The sequence below is a fragment of the Lipotes vexillifer genome, unplaced genomic scaffold (assembly GCF_000442215.2).
Source record: "Lipotes vexillifer unplaced genomic scaffold, Lipotes_vexillifer_v1.1 scaffold286, whole genome shotgun sequence".
Lineage (NCBI taxonomy): Eukaryota > Metazoa > Chordata > Mammalia > Artiodactyla > Lipotidae > Lipotes > Lipotes vexillifer.
The window spans coordinates 391,346-410,946 of NW_006783290.1; the positions used below are offsets into that span (position 1 = coordinate 391,346).

At 33.7% G+C, this 19,601-nt stretch overlaps 1 protein-coding gene across 1 annotated transcript in view; it reads left to right on the plus strand.

Moving 5' to 3' along the window:
• Positions 1-19,601, plus strand: part of HDX (highly divergent homeobox) — a 189,987-nt gene that overhangs the window by 90,014 nt on the left and 80,372 nt on the right. Inside the window, exon 4 of the mRNA XM_007455923.1 lies at positions 1,250-1,303. Coding sequence (XP_007455985.1) covers positions 1,250-1,303 — 54 coding nt within the window. The remainder of the gene's footprint in view (positions 1-1,249; positions 1,304-19,601) is intronic.

The window sequence follows — 19,601 nt, forward strand, 5'->3', positions numbered from 1 at the left end:
CCAGTGGCCACGGCTCACGGGCCCAGCCGCTCGGCGGCACGTGGGATCCTCCCAGACCGGGGCACGAACCCGCGTCCCCCGCATCGGCAGGCGGACTCCCAAGCACCGCGCCACCAGGGAAGCCCAAGAAGTATACTTTTTAAAGAATTTTTCTGTAGAAATTTTCTCTTCACTCTTGTTCACCACTTTAAAAAATCAATTATTCAAAACTTCTCATGATCCTCAAGGACTCTAGTTGTCATTTTACCATAATGGGATTTTAACTTTATTAAAAATTTTCCTTACAACTATTATTTGGAGTTTATATCACTTTTAACCTGTCCCTACCATACTGATGCATTTTGAACTCAAAGTAAAATGGCAGGTCTGGTGACCAGGGACAGTATTCTTTTACCTGAAATTTGAATAATTGAGGGTATTACTCTACTATTTACTTTGACTGTTTGATCATCACTTCTTATCAGTAAGCATAATACAAATTAATTGGTCATCACTGAATATAATTTATCAAAACCAATAAACGTTTGATTGAATACCACATTCCCACCACCACTACCACTTAGCAAGGCTGATTTGACTTGTCAGTCTCTCAGGAAGCACATGTTTGGAAGGGAAGGAGAGGGCAAAGTGAGAGTTTGGAGTACTCCCCTATTCTTCTGTGTCCCAGGAAAAGGTATGGTTAAGTCCAGACTAACCTGAGCCATAGCTCACAGAAACACCTTGGTCTCTTTAGACGCTCCCCAGAATCCTATGAGAGTAACATCTATCTCCTTGAGTGGCAATGCTGATATAATAAGGTGTTATTAGCTATTCACCTTAGTAGTTTCTATGTAAAAAGGGACTTGCAGTTATGTAAGGTGAATAAACCTAGAGAGATAATATACAGTATGATGACTATAGTTAATTATTTAATTATTGTAAAATTTATTCCACAGAACACTGCATTTTTATTATAATAATTTTATTGTCCATAGATTTCCAAACCTTCCAAACCGGGTACTTCCAGGCCCGAAAATTGTCTTCAAAATTTTCTTGAATTTTCAGAGGAACTGCACTACTTCTTGAATTTTCCCACAAAGCAAAGCCTTTTAAATCTCTTGCTTTCAATAAGGTAACAGCATTGTCCACATGGGAGATATGCTCTGAATGCAGACTTATCTTGACATCTTGTATGAATTCTTTGGTGTTGATCAGCATTCCAATAGTGTCAATGCATACTTTACTGAGATTCCATTTGTTGTTTCCACAGATTTCAGGAAACCTTACTGTGCCTTGGATTACAGGGTGTTCTAGAAAAAGAGCAGTAAGTAATCTTTCATTTAAAGCAGCAAATGAGTTTCCCCCTGTCTCGTTAGTAAGAATGCCATTGAGAAAGTTGTTATGATATTTGTAAAGTTTGCAAAACTGCACTTCAGTAAGTTAATTAATTTCAAAGGACATATTTTGAGATTATAATATTTATATACACTAAAAAGATAACCTTAAATAAAATGCAGTAATCAGCACATTGTATAATCTTTGAGCAGATTTTTGTAGTTTAAAAAAAAATTTAAAGGTATTTCATAAAATATCATAATTTTTCTACATGTAATAAGCCCAGTTAATTTGATCATAGAACTGAATCATAATTGATATAAACATCTCAAAGTTAAATAATTTACATTACTATTTATTATTTGTGTGTATTTCAGTATTTAGAAGTGATGAGTAACTAATATTTTAACAATACTATTTTCTGGTTTTCTGCTACAACTGTTATGATTCTTAAAATATTAATATTACAGAATTTCATTAAAATTTTTTTGAAAAAATGTTTTGAGTTTTCTCAAAGAAGCTCATTCAGTTGGTGTGTATAGGACCCATAAATCTGCATTTTAACATGCAGGAGATTTTGATGTAACTTTTCCTTAGAAGGGAAACTATTAAAGGATTTCAAAAGTAAAAAAAAAAAGACATGAGTAGACTTTTAGAAAGATAGCTCAAGTTATTGTATGGTAGATAGCTTTGGAACAATGGAACTGAATTGAGAGTGCAGAAGTAAGTTGTTATATTTATAGTCAATTGATTTTATACAAAGATGTTACGACAATTCATTGCGGAGGAGAAACATAGTCTGTTCAACAAAGTATAGTGCATAGAATTTAATAATGGATAAATTGGATCTCAACAAAATTCAAACCTTTAGCACTTCAAAAGACACCATGAAGAAAATGAAAAGACAAGCAACAGCCTAGAAGGAAATACTTACAAATCACTTATCCATTAAAAGACTTGTATCCAGAATATACAAAAAAACTCTTACAAACAATCTGGTCATAAAATGGACAAAAGATATGAACAGGTATTTCAACAAAGCAGATACATAAATTTTTAATAAATACATGAGCAGATGCTCAAAATCATACATCATTCAGGAAATGCCTATTAAAACCAAAATAATGTATTTCACACTCTCTATAATAACAAATATTGGCAAAGATATGAAGATAAAGGAACAATCATACATTCATGGTGGGAATGTAAAATGGTACAGCCACTTTGGAAAACAGTGTGGTAGTTTCTGAAAACGTCAAGCATAAACTACCATACAACCCAGCAATTCCACACATCAGTATCTGCCAAAGAGAAACAAAAACACTTCTACATGTAGGATTGCATGCATATGTTCAGCAGTTGATATAACAGCCTTAATAATAGCCAAAAATTGGAAACAACATAAAAGCCCATCAACTTGTAAATGGATAGACAAAGTACAGTATATCCATACAATGTAATAAAATTCAGTAATAAAAAGGAATTAACTAGTGACACATGATGCAACATAGATGAACCTCAAAAACAATATGCACTGTGACAGAAACTAGACACAAGAGACCACATATTATATGATTCTATTCATATGAAATGTCCAAAGACAAATACAAATTCATCGAGACAGGAAATAGATCAGTAGTTGCCTGAGGTTGGGGATAGGAATATGGAATATATGGAAATAGACATGAGAAATATATTACAGAGATTACAATGTTCTAAAACTGATATATGATGATGTTTTCACCACTAAGTGAAGTTACTAAAAATCATTGAACTCTATACTTTAACTCAACATATTCAAAATTTTATTTAAGCATGTAATTAGTATAAAATTTGAGATTTTTACATATTTTTACTGTACGAAATCTTTGAAATCATGTGTATTTTTACATTTATAGTCCATGTCAGTTTGAATGTTAACTTTTCATCATACAAACTTGATCTATATGTAAATTTAATGATTTACAGTTGAAAAACTGTTTATATTATGGAAACATAATACTGTAGTAAAGTTGTTTTTATAAAGAGATACCATTAAGAGAATGAAAGACAAACCACAGATAGGGAGAAAATAATTACAAACGGTACAGCTGATAAAGGACCTGTGTCCAGGATACAGAAATAATTCTCAAAATTCAATAATAAGGGAACACATTTTTTTTCTTAGATTACATATATGTGTTAGGATACAGTATTTGTCTTTCTCTTTCTGACTTACTTTACTCTGTATGACAGACTCTAGGTCCATCCACCTCACTACAAAAAACTCAATTTTGTTTTTTTTTTTATGGCTGAGGAATATTCCATTGTATATATGTGCCACATCTTCTTTATCCATTCATCCAATGATGGACACTTAGGTTGCTTCCATCTCCGCGCTTTGGTAAATAGAGCTGCAATAAACATTTTGGTACATGACTCTTTTTCAATTATGGTTTTCTCAGGGTATATGCCCAGTTGTGGGATTGCTGGGTCATATGGTAGTTCCATTTGTAGTTTTTTAGTAACCTCCATACTGTTCTCCATAGTAGCTGTACCAATTCACATTCCTACCAACAGTGCAAGAGTAATCCCTTTTCTCCACACCCTCTCCAGCATTTATTGTTTCTAGGTTTTTTGATGATGGCCATTCTGACTGGTGTGAGATGATATCTCATTGAAGTTTTGATTTGCATTTCTCTAACGATTAATAATGTTGAGCATTCTTTTATGTGTTTGTTGGCAATCTGTATATCTTCTTTGGAGAAATGTCTATTTAGGTCTTCTGCCCATTTTTGGATTGGGTTGTTTGTTTTTTTTTGTTATTGAGCTGCATGAGCTGCTTGTAAATCTTGGAGATTAATCCTTTGTCAGTTGCTCCATTTGCAAATATTTTCTCCTATTCTGAGGGTTGTCTTTTGGTCTTGTTTATGGTCTCCTTTGCTGTGCCAAAGCTTTGAAGTTTCATGAGGCTCATTTGTTTATTTTTGTTTTTATTTCCATTTCTCTAGGAGATGGGTAACAAAGGATCTTGCTGTGATTTATGTCATAGAGTGTTCTTCCTATGTTTTCCTCTAAGGGTTTGATAGTTTCTCACCTTACATTTAGGTCTTTAATCCATTTTGAGCTTATTTTTGTGTATGGTGTTAGGGAGTGTTCTAATCTCATACTTTTACATGTACCTGTCCAGTTTTCCCAGCATCACTTATTGAAGAGGCTGTCCTTTCTCCACTGTACATTCCTGCCTCCTTCATCAAAGATAAGGTGGCCATATGTTGGTGGGTTTATCTCTGGGCTTTCTATCCTGTTCCATTGATCTATATTTCTGTTTTTGTGCCAGTACCATACTGTCTTGATTATTGTAGCTTTGTAGTATAGTCTGAAGTCAAGAGGCCTGATTCCTCCATCTCCGTTTTTCGTTCTCAAGATTGATTTGGCTATTTGGGGTCTTTTGTCTTTCCATAAAAATTGTGAAATTTTTTGTTCTACTTCTGTGAAAAATGCCAGTGAACCTAGCGGTAAGACGGGAATAAAGACACAGACCTACTAGAGAATGGACTTGAGGATATGGAGAGGGTGAAAGTTAAGCTGTGACAAAGTGAGAGAGTGGCATGGACATATATACACTACCAAATGTAAAATAGATAGCTAGTGGGAAGCAGCTGTATAGCACAGGGAGAGCAGCTCAGTGCTTTTCAACCACCTGGAGGGGTGAGATAGGGAGGGTGGGAGGGAGGGAGACACAAGAGGGAAGAGATATGTGAACATATGTATATGTATAACTGATTCACTTTGTTATAAAGCAGAAACTAACACACCATTGTAAAGCAATAATACTCCAATAAAGATGTAAAATAATAATAACAATAATAATAATAATAATAATAATAATGGAACACAACCCAATAAAAAAATGGGAAAAATATTTGAAAGACACTTCACCAAAGAAGATATGGAGATAGCCATTAAGAGCATGTAAAGCTGCTCAACAACATTAGTCATAAGATAAATGTAAATTTACACCACAATATGACCACTCATTATAATAGCTAAAATTTTTTAATCATACCAAGTTTTGGTAAGGATATGAAGGAATCAAAAATATAATACTATAAAGCTGACAATAACAAATATTGGCAAAGATATGGAGTTAAAGGAACAATCAAACTTTGATGGTGGGAATGTTAAATGGTACAACCACTCTGGAAAACAGTTTGGCAGTTTCTTAAAAAGCTAAACATACACCTACCCTATGATCCAGCTATTATGATAAGTATTTACCCAAGAGGAGTGACAGCACATATCCATACAAAGATTTGTACATGAATGTTTGTAGCAGCTTTATTTATAATAGCATAAAATTAGAAACAAACTTAATGTTCATTAACAGGCGAATGGATAAACAAATTGTTTTTGTTCATATAGGGAAATAGTACTCAACAATTAAAAACATGAACTATTGAGGCACACATCAACATGATTGAATCTCAAAATAATCAGCCTGAATGAAAGAAACCAGATGAAAAAAAGGGTACATACTGTATGCTTCCATCTATATAAAATTATTGAAAATGCAAACAGGAAGCAGATCAGTGGTTGCATGGTAAGGTAAGAGGGCAAAAGGTACGGCAAACTGATTGAAAGGGGGCATTAGGAAATTTTTAAGGATGATGGGTATGTTCATCCAAGATTGTTTCTTGAGCATGTACACATATCAAAACATCAAATTGTACAATTTAAATATGTGTAATTTAGTTTTTGTTAATTATACCTCAATAAAGCTTAAAAAAACAATTCAGTTAATTAGAAAACTTAGGTATTTGAATCTTCTTTTTCAACTGTAAATCTTATGAAATTCACATATAGATCAAGTTTGTATGATGAAAATTTAACATTCAAACTGACATGTACTATAAATATAAAATACACATGATTTCAAAGATTTTGTACAGTAAAAATAATATGTAAAAACCTCAATTTTTATACTAATTACATGTTTAAATAAAATTTTGAGTATATTGAGTTAAAGTATATTATTAAAATTAATTTTACTATCAGTTTTTCATTTTTTTAATGTTGCTACTAGAAAATATAAGCCTACATATGTGTCTCATATTGTATTTCTATTGTACTACACAGGTCCACAATGTGCCAGACATTGTGCTTGATCTTAGGGATAAAATGGTGAGAAAAAACAGATGTTTTCCCTCCTCTCATGGAGCTAATGACCTAGATTTAATAAGAAGAGAGGTATTCATGAAATAATTACATAATCAGATATAAAATGCCATTATGAGAAACGCCCATGTTGGTCACTTTCTAGCCTCTTCTGGAAGCACACTTTATATACACAATGGAATATAACCATTGCCTCTGAAAATTATCTCACCCACTTCCAAGGAAAATTTTACCAGTGTCAATGTCCCTCAGTCAAACCCACTAAGAATAAACCAGTAGTTAAATAAGTTGTGTTTATTACTTGTTGCAGCAAAGGAGAACACATACCATGGAGAACCATGACACATCACAGTAAGAAGATGTTAGAAATAACTTACTGGAGGATTTGGGCTTTGGTTGGGTGATTTAAGGGAGGGTATAAGGAAGTGAGGATTTGCTCTAGATTGGATGCTGTGAGAAAGTGGGAACAATTCTGTGATAGGGTATTTTGAATGTGGCATTGCAAACTTGGTTTTGTCTGTTGAGGCAAAATTATGAAGAAGCCTTGTTTTGTTCCATCTTGTCATAGTCTCTGAGTAATCTTGTTTTAGATTGTAGTCTGTGAAATTAAACAATGTGTTCAACAAGAGAACAAAATAGCCTGACTGTGAGTGTCAGGACAGCATGGAACAATATTGTGGTCTAGCTCTGATCATCTGTTTAATTTTGGATGACGGTGGCTGCTTTTTTTTTTTTTTTCTATCACACTAGTATATATTTTGACATCATTATTCACACTGTGTTTAACATTCTATTCATATTATAGTTACTGTCCATGCACACCATCCTGAAAAGTCATCTTTCTGAAACTGATTGTTAAATGGATGGTTAGTATCAGTAAGGGTCCAAGCAGGGAAACAGAAAACTCGCCAGAAAAATTTAATATGATAAATTATTTAGACAGGTTTTAGAGGATTTTAAAAAGCAAAAAGGAAACTGAGGCTGCAAGAGTGTTAAATTCAGGAAGGTAACTATCACCCTTTGGGCTAGGAAAACAAAGAGAAGTTTGTATTTTCAGAAACGACAAAATTAGAGGAGAGGTTTGCTGAGATGGGACTCATTTCTGAGTTTTGTACACTGCCAGCTAATGCTGGTACCTCTGGGGGCACAACGAGGTTGATTCTGGTAGTGTAGAAAAGCAGGAACCAACTGCAACTATTAACAAAAAACCAATGTCAGGATGAAGGGTTGTCCCTTGGGTGATACTGATAGGAATAGGAAGCAAAACAGGAAGGCCCATCCTCTCTTCTTCAGCCTTCCAGTCTCCTTCTACTGCTCTCTATTGTCAGAATTGCATTCAAAGACATTTGGTAAGCATAAATATACTTTGCAGAGTACCATCAAAAACATTGTATAGAAGAGTGCGTTTGGAACTGAGAAAATGTAGTGTAATTATCAATACAGAAGAAATTAGGAATTTTCATTTGCTTTAGTTTTCTGTATAATCAGACTGTATGAGTGTATGCTGCCACTTGTGGAATCAAAGTAAGTCTATATAAATTAGGGAATTACTATAGAATTTTAAAAATCTGGTTAGTGTCCTTTTGACTTTTGAAAACTACAGATGGTTCTGATTGTTCTTATTATAACGAACTATTTGTGTATGTTAATACTACTCATATTAGGTTGTGGCTCTTCAATAGTAAAAATAATATTAGCATATGTATAGTATTTTATAGTTCAAAGGCATTTTACTTAGATTATCTCATTCTAATCCTTGCAAAAATGTAGAGAGGTAGATAGGGTAGGCGTTTCTATTGAAACTTTATAGATGAAAAAGCTAAATTCAAGATGGTTAAGTTACTTGAAAAGACTGTATATCTAGTAAATTATTGAATTTGGATTAGAACTCAAGTCTTTTATGACTTGTAGTTCCACTATCTTTAGTATTTTGCCTCATAGTAGCATCAGGAAAGGGGGAAAGCTACTGTTTGTTTTCAGCAGAAGTCCTCAGCTTTTTGTTTTTCATTTTGTTTTGTTTTTGAGTAATAACACCTTTTTCTTTTTAGATTTCATTGGAGTCTCAACCTGCCTGCAGCAGGGTCTGACTAAAAGGAAGGTTGAAGGATGAATGTAGTTAATTATCTGTTTCAGTCAGTTTTGGAAGGATATGGAAGTATAACCTTTTAAGTAAGTCATTGCAAGTGGATTCTAATGGCAACTCTATTCTCTTCAGCCCCTGAAATGAAGGGCAAGCCTGGAGAAAAGTCAGTAACATGAAGATCTGTCCAGTCAGTATGTGTTTCCCAACCTTGCCTGATCATAAGAATTATTGGAGTTTGTACATTGGGGGTAATGGTGACCTGTTAAAAATAAATGTCTGGATACTACCCAAGATATACTGAATTAGAAACTCTAGACGAAAATCTGGAAATAGTATTCTTAATAAATGGCCCAGTGATTCTTATGGTGAGCCAAGGTTGTGAAATACTGTCCTGGTTCTAGTGGTTGGTGGTACACTGATCTGACTCCATTGTCTAGCAATAACTGAGCCATATTGTGAAAATTAATTCCACCAAACTTTTTTGTTTGTTTTTGGTTTTTGGTTTTTGGGTTTTTTTGCGGTATGCTGGCCTCTCCCTGCCGTGGGCTCTCTCGCTGCGAAGCACAGGCTCTGGACGCGCAGGCTCAGTGGCCATGGCTTATGGGCCCAGCCGCTCTGCAGCATGTGGGATTCTCCCGGACTGGGGCATGAACCCGCATCCCCCACATTGGCAGGTGGACTCCCAACCACTGTGCCACCAGGGAAGCCCTCCACCAAACTTTTTAAATGACCTTTTTCCCAAAAGGCTACAGGTCGATGAAGCTACATGATTTATTTACAATTTCAATTAAATCCTCTCTAATTTTCTGTCACTTCTATCTATACACTGAGATTTTCTTAAAATATATTCTCATATTGTAACTTTCAGCAGAAAGGAGAACTTAAAAATACAGATTGGTACTTAGTAATCTATGCACTTAGGTTAATTGCAATATATTTTCAATTCTGCTAATAATGTAATTTCAGGATTTCTAAGAAATCCAGTGAAAGCATGAGAACACCATGTTTTAAACATGTGATACAATTTAAAACCACCAAAAAGACAATGTGTTCCCCTCAGAAAAAAAGAGCAATGAGTCACATAAAATAAATTAAACTAAACCTTTGAAACTCTAGTTTTACTCTCTTTAAAAAAATAATGGGGGCTTCCCTGGTGGCGCAGTGGTTGAGAGTCCACCTGCCAATGCAGGGGATATGGATTCGTGTCCTGGTCTGGGAAGATCCCACATGCCACGGAGCGGCTGGACCCGTGAGCCATGGCCGCTGAGCCTGCGCGTCCGGAACCTGTGCTTCACAATGGGAGAGGTCACAACAGTGAAAGGCCCAAGTACCGCAAAACAAAAATAAATAAATAAATAATGGGAATGGTGTCAGCAAGATTCTTCTTCCCCACATGACATCGAAATTCAACATCAATACACAGTTCAGTTCCTTTTGTGAGAAATCAAGACACAAGTTAGAGGCTCCTGCACTCAGGGCAAGTATGAAACTAGCCAAGTTAAACTGGTAAGAAAATTGGAGATACCTTCTCATCATAGTCCCCACCCCTGGCACAGAACCATATGATTGGGAGGAAACCCTCAGCTCACGGCTTCTTCCTGAGTAGGGAAACACATGGACCAAACATCCAATATCCTAACTTTTACAGGTGCTATCTGAAGAACTGGCTTCTATCTCACTTGTCTCAGAGTCCTGATGAGACACAGCATATACTAAACCTCTGGGAGCTACCGAAACAAAGGAGATAACACACCCAAACTCATTTATAGCGGCTAGCATTACCATGATACCAAAGCCAGAAACACTATAAGAGGGACTTACCTGATGTTACAGTGGTTAGGAATCCACCTGCCAATGCAGGGGACACAGGTTCAAGCCCTGGTCTGGGAAGATCCCACATGCTGTGGAGCAACTAAGCCCATGTACCACAACTACTGAGCCTGCACTCTAGAGCCTGAAAGCCACAACTAGTGAGGCTGCATGCCACAACTAGTGAGGCCGCATGCCACAACTAGTGAGGCCGCATGCCACAACTACTGAAGTCTGTGTGCCTAGATCCCATGCTGTGGAACAAACAAGAGAGAGCATCACAATGAAAAACCCGTGCACAGCAACAAAGAGTAGCACCCACTCACTGCAACTAGAGAAAGCCCACATGCAGCAAGGAAGACCCAATGTGGCCAAACATAAATTAATTAATTTATTAATTAAATTTTAAAAACTTAAAAAAACACTATAAGAAAAATACAAACCAATATTCCTGATGAATGCAGATGCAAAAATCCTTGAACATATACTAGAAAACTGAATTCAACAACATGTTAAAAAGATCATACATCATGACCAAGTTGGATGTATCCCAGGGATGCAAGGATGTTTCAACATGTGAAAATCAATTACTGTAATGAAATATATTAAAATAACATAGGATACTCACATGATCATCTCAATAGATGCAGAAAAAGCATTTGATAAAATTCAACACCATTTCATGATAAAAACCCTCAGCAAACTAGGAATAGAAGGATAAGACCAATGATAAAGCTTATATATGAAGCTCATATATGAAGCTCATATATGAAGAGCCAAAAACTAACACCATACTCAATGGGAAAATGGAAAGCTTTCCTCTAAGATCAAGAACAAGGCAAGGATGCTCACTCTCACTACTACTATTCAACATACTACTGGAAGTCCTAGCCAGAGCAATTAGGCAAGATGAAATAAAAGGCATCCAAATTGGAAAGGAAAAAGTAAAATGATCTCCCCATCTGTCATGCAGATGACATGATCTTATACACAGAAAGCCATAAGTAACTCTACAAAAGACCCCGTTAAGACTAATGACTGAATTCAGTAAGGTTGCAGGATACAAAAATCTGCTGTGTTTCTATACACTAATAATGAACTATCTGAAAAAGAAATTGGGGAAATAATCCCATTTGCAATAGCATCAAATAGAATAAAATACTTAGGAGTAAACTTAACTAAGGAGGTAAAAGATGTACAGGCATGCCTCAGAAATATTTTGGGTTCAGTTTCAGATGACCACAATAAAGCAAATATTGCAATAAAGTGAGTCACACATTTTTTTTGGTTTCCCAGTACACATAAAAGTTATATTTATGCTATGCTGTAGTCTATTAAGTGTGCACTAGCATTATGTCTAAAAAAAATGGACATACCTTAGTTAAAAACACTTTATTGCTAAAAATAGATAACCATCAGCTGAGCCTTCAGTGAGTTGTAATCTTTTTGCAATAGTAACAATAAGGATTACTGACCACACTATAAGAAATATAATAATAATGAAGGAGTTTAAAATATTGCGAGAATTACCGAAATGTGACACAGACTTGAAATGGGCAAATGCTGTTGGTAAAATGGCACCAATAGATTTGCTCGATGCAGGGTTTCTACAGACCGTCTATCTGTAAAACAAAAACAAACAAACAAAAAACAGTATCCACAAAGTGCAATAAAGTGAAGTGCAGTGAAACGAGATATGCCTGTACACAGAAAACTAAAAATCATTAATGAAGAAATTAAAGACACAAACAAATGAAAAAACATCCCATGTTCATGGATTGGAAGACTTATTGTTAAAATGTCCATACTACCCAAAATAATCTACAGATTCAGTGCAATCCCTGTCAAAATGTCAATGGCACTTTTTACAGAAGTAGGAAAAAATATTCTAAAATTCATGTGGAACCACAAAGGATTCAGCCTAATCAGTGTTCAAAAGGACAGACTTGAAGGCCTTACACTTCCACTTTTCAAAATATATTACAAAGCTACATTTAGATCTCATCTTAAGTGTCCTTACAACAATAAAATAAAAATAATTGTAAAAAATAATGATAGAAACACTGTTGAGAAATGACACTTTGCATGCCTCTAATTTTTTTAATTTGAGTGTTTTTTCTTACTTAGTTTCAAATGAAATAAATTTGTAAATCAATAGTTTAATTTGATAAATAGGAAGGAAACCTTCTGAGTTAAAACCATAAATCCAAACAGTAAAATAACTTGTAAAATGCTCATGAATGCATGATAGTAGTAAGAGAGTATTATTTAGTGGCCATTTGTTTAGCCTACTTTGTTATTAATTTTGGTGTAATTGTCTCATATCTTGAACATGTAAAAGTGAAGCTCTGTGAACTTTTTAAAAACACCTATGTCTAGAGATATAACTGTATACAGATATTTTATATAGATATGTATTTATGTATGTAGTATATGTGTCTCACTATTCAGGGCACAGCTCAAATGTCACCTCTTTTGGGAGAGGTTTTCCTTTATCACTCTATCTAAAAACTCCTCTCTAGCCCAAGTTGCTCTTTATCCTACTATTCTATTTAATTTTCTACTTTCACAAAACATTAACCCAAAGTAGCACATTTATTTGTTTGCTTGTGTTTTTTTTTTTTTCCACCACCAGATTTTAAACTCCATGAGAATATGAACCTTGTTTATCTTGGCCACAATCTGTAGCTTAACAATTATTTTTGTATGAGTTATATTTGTTGCAATAAGCCATATGTCATATGCTGGACCTACACTGCTGACCAGATAAAATCTGAATTTTTTTAAAAGTTAGTCACCTAGGCAAGGGTCATTTAAATATTAAATTTACAAAGGTCACTTGAACATGGGATTCATGGATTCATGTATGCATGTGGTCTGTGGTTAATACTGTAGGCTTTTTAGATTTAAAACTATGTCCCACAACTTACTACTTGTGTAACCTTAAGCAAATTATTTAACCACTCTAGATATCAATTCCCAAATCTGTAAAAATCTAGATAATAATATGTACCACTCACGGTTATTTTGAGGTTTAAATGAAATAAATTTGAAAGTGCTCAATAATGGTGTATGTTGTAGTTGAATGTATTTTTTAGGTTTACTAACTATGGTTCTGGGATTAGAGTCCAGATTATTAAAAAGGATTATAGTTTATGCTTCAAACTAAGTTGGCACCAAGAGAAGAAAAAATCTATTTTCCAAATAGATTAATAGCATTCTCTAATACTTTTGTAAAAATATAAAGCCTGTCAGAACCTCAATCCATAGTTCCAAAATAAGAAAACAATAGGACAATATCACAAATCAATCCACCACTGCAGTCATCAGACTGAGTCTTTGAAGAAGTTATAGTACATGTGCAATAACTAACCATGGAATACAAATAAAAATATAGTGGAAATACATTTTTAATTCAGATAATGTTACTCTTAAGAAGCATTTCTTCTTTTTTCCATATCTGTTTAGGTGGACCTTTTTAAAGTTATAACTTGTACGTAGACACATATTTAAAATGTGAAAACTATGTCAAAAAAGAAGATACTGGTCTGGTCTATCAGAGGTTGAAATTTTTCTCATGTAAAATATTTAGAACTTTAAAGAAAATAAATTGGACTCGTGAATATTTATATTTTTAAAAGGTGAATGACCTTAGTCATCTAAATTTCGGATGGGAATTAAGTTTTTCTAAAAAGAATAGATCATTGATAGATGGAGTTTGATATAAAATCTTATAATTCTTGTTTTGTAGCTCTTTTTCTTTTTAGAATATTGCCTATAAACAAAATTTTTAACTAAATTTTTCCCTTCATATTTATGTAAAATCAGTACAAGTAAAATCTCAATTCAATGATTATTATTCCGTTAAAATTTTCATATAATATGTGTGCAAAGATGGATTTTATTTTTACAACACAAAACCCAGTGGAACAAGTGTATGCTTCATTCTCTGCCTATTTAATTACCCTTCTATATTGTGAAAATAAGTGATATGCCATTTCAATGAGGGAAAAGATCTCCTGTCAAATTATAGTTAATTCTCCTTATTCTTTCTACTTCACATACCTCATCTTTCAAATTCTCACTCAAATCAAAGTAATTATTCAAGAAACTTGGAAGATAAAGGTAATTAAACATATAAATATTTACATGGTACCTCCTGCTTTCTCCTTTTCACCTATTTTTAAACAACTCTTTATATCTTGCTTCTTTAAACTGAGAATGCAATAGATTATAATTCATTTTAATAAAATTCCCATATTCATCCATTCATTCAATTATTCATTTAACAAATATTTTTATTTGAAGTTCCTACTCTGTTCCAGGAATTGATGTAAGCATTTGACATATATTAGGAACCATACAGACAAAGATCCTTGCCTTTGTGGAGCTCACTTTGTAGTCAGGGGACATACATGTTAAACAAATAAAATAAGCAAATAAATTGTATTTCAGAAGGTTTTAAGTACTATGTAGAAAAAAGGAAGCAGAGTAGGGATAATTGCAAGGGTTTAGGGGTGGGAGGAACAGACCGCAGTAGTAAATAGTCCTCATTACAGAGAAAGAATATTCACTGCAGTGTGTGTGCATGTTTATACTTAACTGTTCCATTACTCAAAAGATATTTTGTTTTTGCAGTCTCAGGAACACTATTGTAGAATTTCCTTAGAGTTAACTATTATGAAATGTAACAGTTTAAAAAATATAGTGTATTACTTATATATGAATTATTTGTCCATTATTTAATAATTATATACCAGCCTTTGCTTTGATTTGGAATTCATAGTTATATTCCTTTCCCTTGTGATATTTGAAATATGTTACCCCAGTTTGGTTTCTATAACCCTGTTTAGCATTTATATAGTTTCTTTCATGCCCCTCTTCTGTTGATGCAACTACTATGTCTCCTCATTACCTGTGGAATCTAATAAAACTTATTCTAGCATTAGAGCTCGCTATTTTCTGGTTCCACCTTGCCTGTTTAAATATATTTTTCAGTGGAGGTTGTTGTCTCCTTTTGTCACTTGAGAAAATCTTTTGTATTCTCTGGTATCCTCACCTACACTTTCACTTTCTCACTTCTTCTATTATCTCTCTCTAGTCAACTGTTACTCATGCCTCAAGCCTCAACTTACAATCCACCCCAGTGACCCCCTACTAGCTCTCTTTCGTCTGAAATTCCACAGCACTTACTGTTTGTACCACACATTTCAGTCTTCAATTCCACTTAGCCTTCAATTTCTGTTTGTTTATCCAGTCTTCCCAGCAAGCCTCTCATCTATCACCTATAATACTTAACAAAGTTCTGAGCCTTTACCTGTAAGCATGTTGAAATTAATGGGTAATGTATTACATTACAGTATTCTCTATCTGAGGACCTTAGATCTGCTATTTTGACTTAATTGATCAGTCAGTTACTGGACAATAATCAATTTGATGATTTTTCAAAAACTGTGCTGATTGTTTCTAAATTTGTTGACTCATACCATTGCTTAAATATACTATAGTTGTGACATAGCTATGGTATTGGGAAAATAGTATGAATCGTATGTAAGAAGAATCACAGGAGCTATGTATATTTTTAACAAAACAAAGTGTGTATTTAAAAACAATATCTGTATAATTCAGATATATTTTTATGGTCTAAGAAACAACTAGATTAACCCATTTTTTTTGTTGTTGTTGTTCAGGAATTAGATGGTCAGAACAGTTACTTGCCAGTTAATTAAGATAGGCTCTCTTTATAAAGGGTTAGCCAAAAAATAAGAATTATGAATTTTTAAAAATAAGATTACCAGTCTGATTTATTCAGAGATAGTTTAGGTTTTTTATAAAACTCTTTTTACTTATTTATTTATTTATGGCTGTGTGAGTCTTCGTTGCTGCCCACGAGAGTTCAGTAGTTGTGGCTCACGGGATCTAGAGCACAGGCTCCGTAGTTGTGGCACATGGGCTTAGTTGCTCTACAGCACGTGGGATCGTCCAGGACCAGGGCTCAAACCCGAGCCCCCAGCATTGGCAGGCGGATTCTTAACCACTGCACCACCAGGGAAGTCCCCAGAGATACTTTAAAGTATCACAGCGTCTTTTCCTTTCTGTCTTTTCCCTATTCTAAATTAATGTGTACTTTATTTTTTTCTGACAGTATTGTGTGAACCTGGTAAAACACATCCATCTTCTGTCGAGTGGGTGTCATGTAAAACTTCTTTGAGACTTTAATATATCATGTTTACATGATAAACATTTTAAACTACTTACATATATATTGGTTTGTTTTGTAATTGTAATGGAGTTTAAATTTAAAGAGCTTAATTTACAGACATTGTGTATGTCTGTTGAAGGACATTCGTTATCTGGCTGTATATACCAAAAAATTGTTACTTAAGAAGTTGGTTACTAAGCCTATACTTTGTGGTTTACTGTTGAGCTATTAGATAACTCAAATTTCTGTACTTGGTGTCAAGTCTGTTGCAATATATCCAAATTAGTAAAAAACTAAGGTCCGTACTAAATCTGATTTTGGTCTTTCTCAGGGCTTGAAATCTCTTTCGGGCACTGATTCCTCTTTGTTGTTTGTTTATATGGAGTAGGGACCTAGATTTTCTTCTGGTGGTGCTATAACTCCCAAATGATAATTCTGCAATATATTCTTCTGGATTTTTTAGTTTTATTTTTGTTTATTTTTCAGTTTTGTTTTCGAATTGGCTGTCTCAATGTCAGCAAAATAAGTTTCAGCTTTTTAGTTTTATTGAGATATAATTGTCATACAGCACTGTTATAAGTTTGAAGTGATTTGACATATATATTGTGAAAGATTACCACAGTAAGTTTAGTCAATATCCATCATCTTATATAGATACAAAAAAAAAAAGAAAATCTTTTTCTTTTTCTTGTGATGACAACTCTTAGGATCTACTCTCTTAACAACTTTCAAATATACTATATAGCAGTGTTAACTATAGTCATCAGGTTGTACATTACTTTCTAATACTTATTTATCTTATATCTGGAAGTTTGTACCTTTTGACAACCTTCGTCCATGTCCCCCACCCCTTTTTTAGTGTTACATAAAGTACAAAGGATATTCTATTTAACCCTTATTTTATCTATCAGTGTTTCTTAATTTGCTTATTTAGATTACAATCACTTGATGTTTCAGAGTCAAATTTACTAGAAAACTTGACCAGAGTCTAGCATTTTCTGTATGCAAGTAGCAAATAGTTCATTCTAAGGTGATTGATAAAATTAGTTAGTTACTTTGATTTCTCCCAAAGTTATATTGGAGCAAATAGTTCCAGACATTTTAGAATATTTTCTAAGCAAACATAAATTCTATCATAAACACATGTTTAAGCTCAAATATAAAATTATAATTTTAAAGGTTATTTGGGGAAAAATTCACACAAATATGACTTTGCAAAGTACCAGTGTCTTTTGTGTGAAAATTCCATGTGATTTTCGATTGTATGTTTTAGGTTAAAGGTTATACATCCATTAGAATGGCTAAATTCAAAATGCTAAGATAGCAATTTCTGATGATGAGCAACAGGAACTCTCATTTATTGATGGTGGGAATGTAAAATAGTACAACCGCTTTGGGAGACAGTCTGGCAGTTTCTTTCAAAGCTAAACATAGTCTTACCATATGATCCATTAGTCACGCTCCTAGGTATTTACCCAACTGATTTGAAATTTTATTTCTACCTAAATCCTTAATGCAAATGCTTATAGCAGCTTTATTCATACTCACAAAAAAATGGAAGCAACAAAGATGTCTTTCAATAAGCAAAGGGATAAACAAACTGGTACGCTGAATAGAATTGGAATACTATTCGGTGATAATAAGGAATGATCAATGAAGTCATGCAAAGACATTGATGAATATTAAACATATATTGCTAAGAGAAGCAGCCAATTTGAAAAGGCTTTGCACTGTATGATTCCAATTCCCATTCTTCAGAAGGCTGTAGAGATATGCATAATGCCTGCATTGTTTTGTACAATATTTCAGCCTTCCAATTTAAATTCATTGAAGAGCAGTTCTCAAGTTCTACATTTATCTGCTTTAATCAGTAACACTTTTCCACATTATAGATTTAAGTCTTGTTATGAGACGTCTCCATTTGAATACTTTATTGTTAAGCATGATAAAGTTATGAATTTCTTCTGACTACCACTCTAAACTATTTTCCTATTCAAGAAGATGTTTGTATGAAAAGTAATTAAGCCAATCCTTTTATTATTTTACTTACAATTTAATTACAATGGATTGAAAAATTTGCCACAAATTAAAATCTCCTGGTTACTTGCATAGATCCTCCTTTTGTACACTGGGTAACAATAGATGAATACTGATACTTATTTATCCTGGATAATTTTGAAATTGTCCAGCCTTGACTGGGGAATTGCTAGAGATCTCTTTCTCTGCAGTTCTATGAGCCACATACCCCTGAATTATGCTCTTAAATCTATGCTAAGCATTATACAAAGAAAAGCTAAGTCTTTCAATCTGTGCCCTCTAGTAGCTTATAGTTAAAAGCTAAGCAACTTTTTGGAATATGATAAAAATCTTATACCATTACAAGTGCAGCACAACAGAGGCTACTAAGCTACAATACTGGAAACAGGAATTAACATTTAAAATTTTTTTCTCTAAAAGTTTATTTAACATAGGACAGAGTAAAACTGGATATGAATTATTGCCTTAATGACATTTATTTTTTATTTTATTTGTCCCAGTTTTATTGAGACATAATTGGCATATAACATTGCATTCATCCAAGCATAACACGTACATGTTGAAGCATATGTACAGCATAATGATTTGATATGTATATAGCATGAAATTTTAACCACAATAAGTTTAGTTAACATCAATCACAGGCTAACAATTTACTGGAAAAAATAGAATTTTTTATTACACTTATCAACAGCAGATTATTTTAAGACTCCATAGGACTATATGCTTTAGAACTAGATGCATGTGTGAATAGAGATTGGGATGGTTGATGCTTCTAGGTACACAATGTAATATTAACAAAATAATAACAACAGTAGCAGGTAAATGTAGCCAAACATATGGTCTTGATGACTTTTAACATTTTTAGTACTTATTACTGAAGTTAACAGTGAAAACTGCATATAATGCATATTAATATAAAATTACAGTAGACTTGAAATGTTTTTTTTTTTCAATTTTACCACAAAAAGCAATAAACTAATGTACATTCTTTTGGAA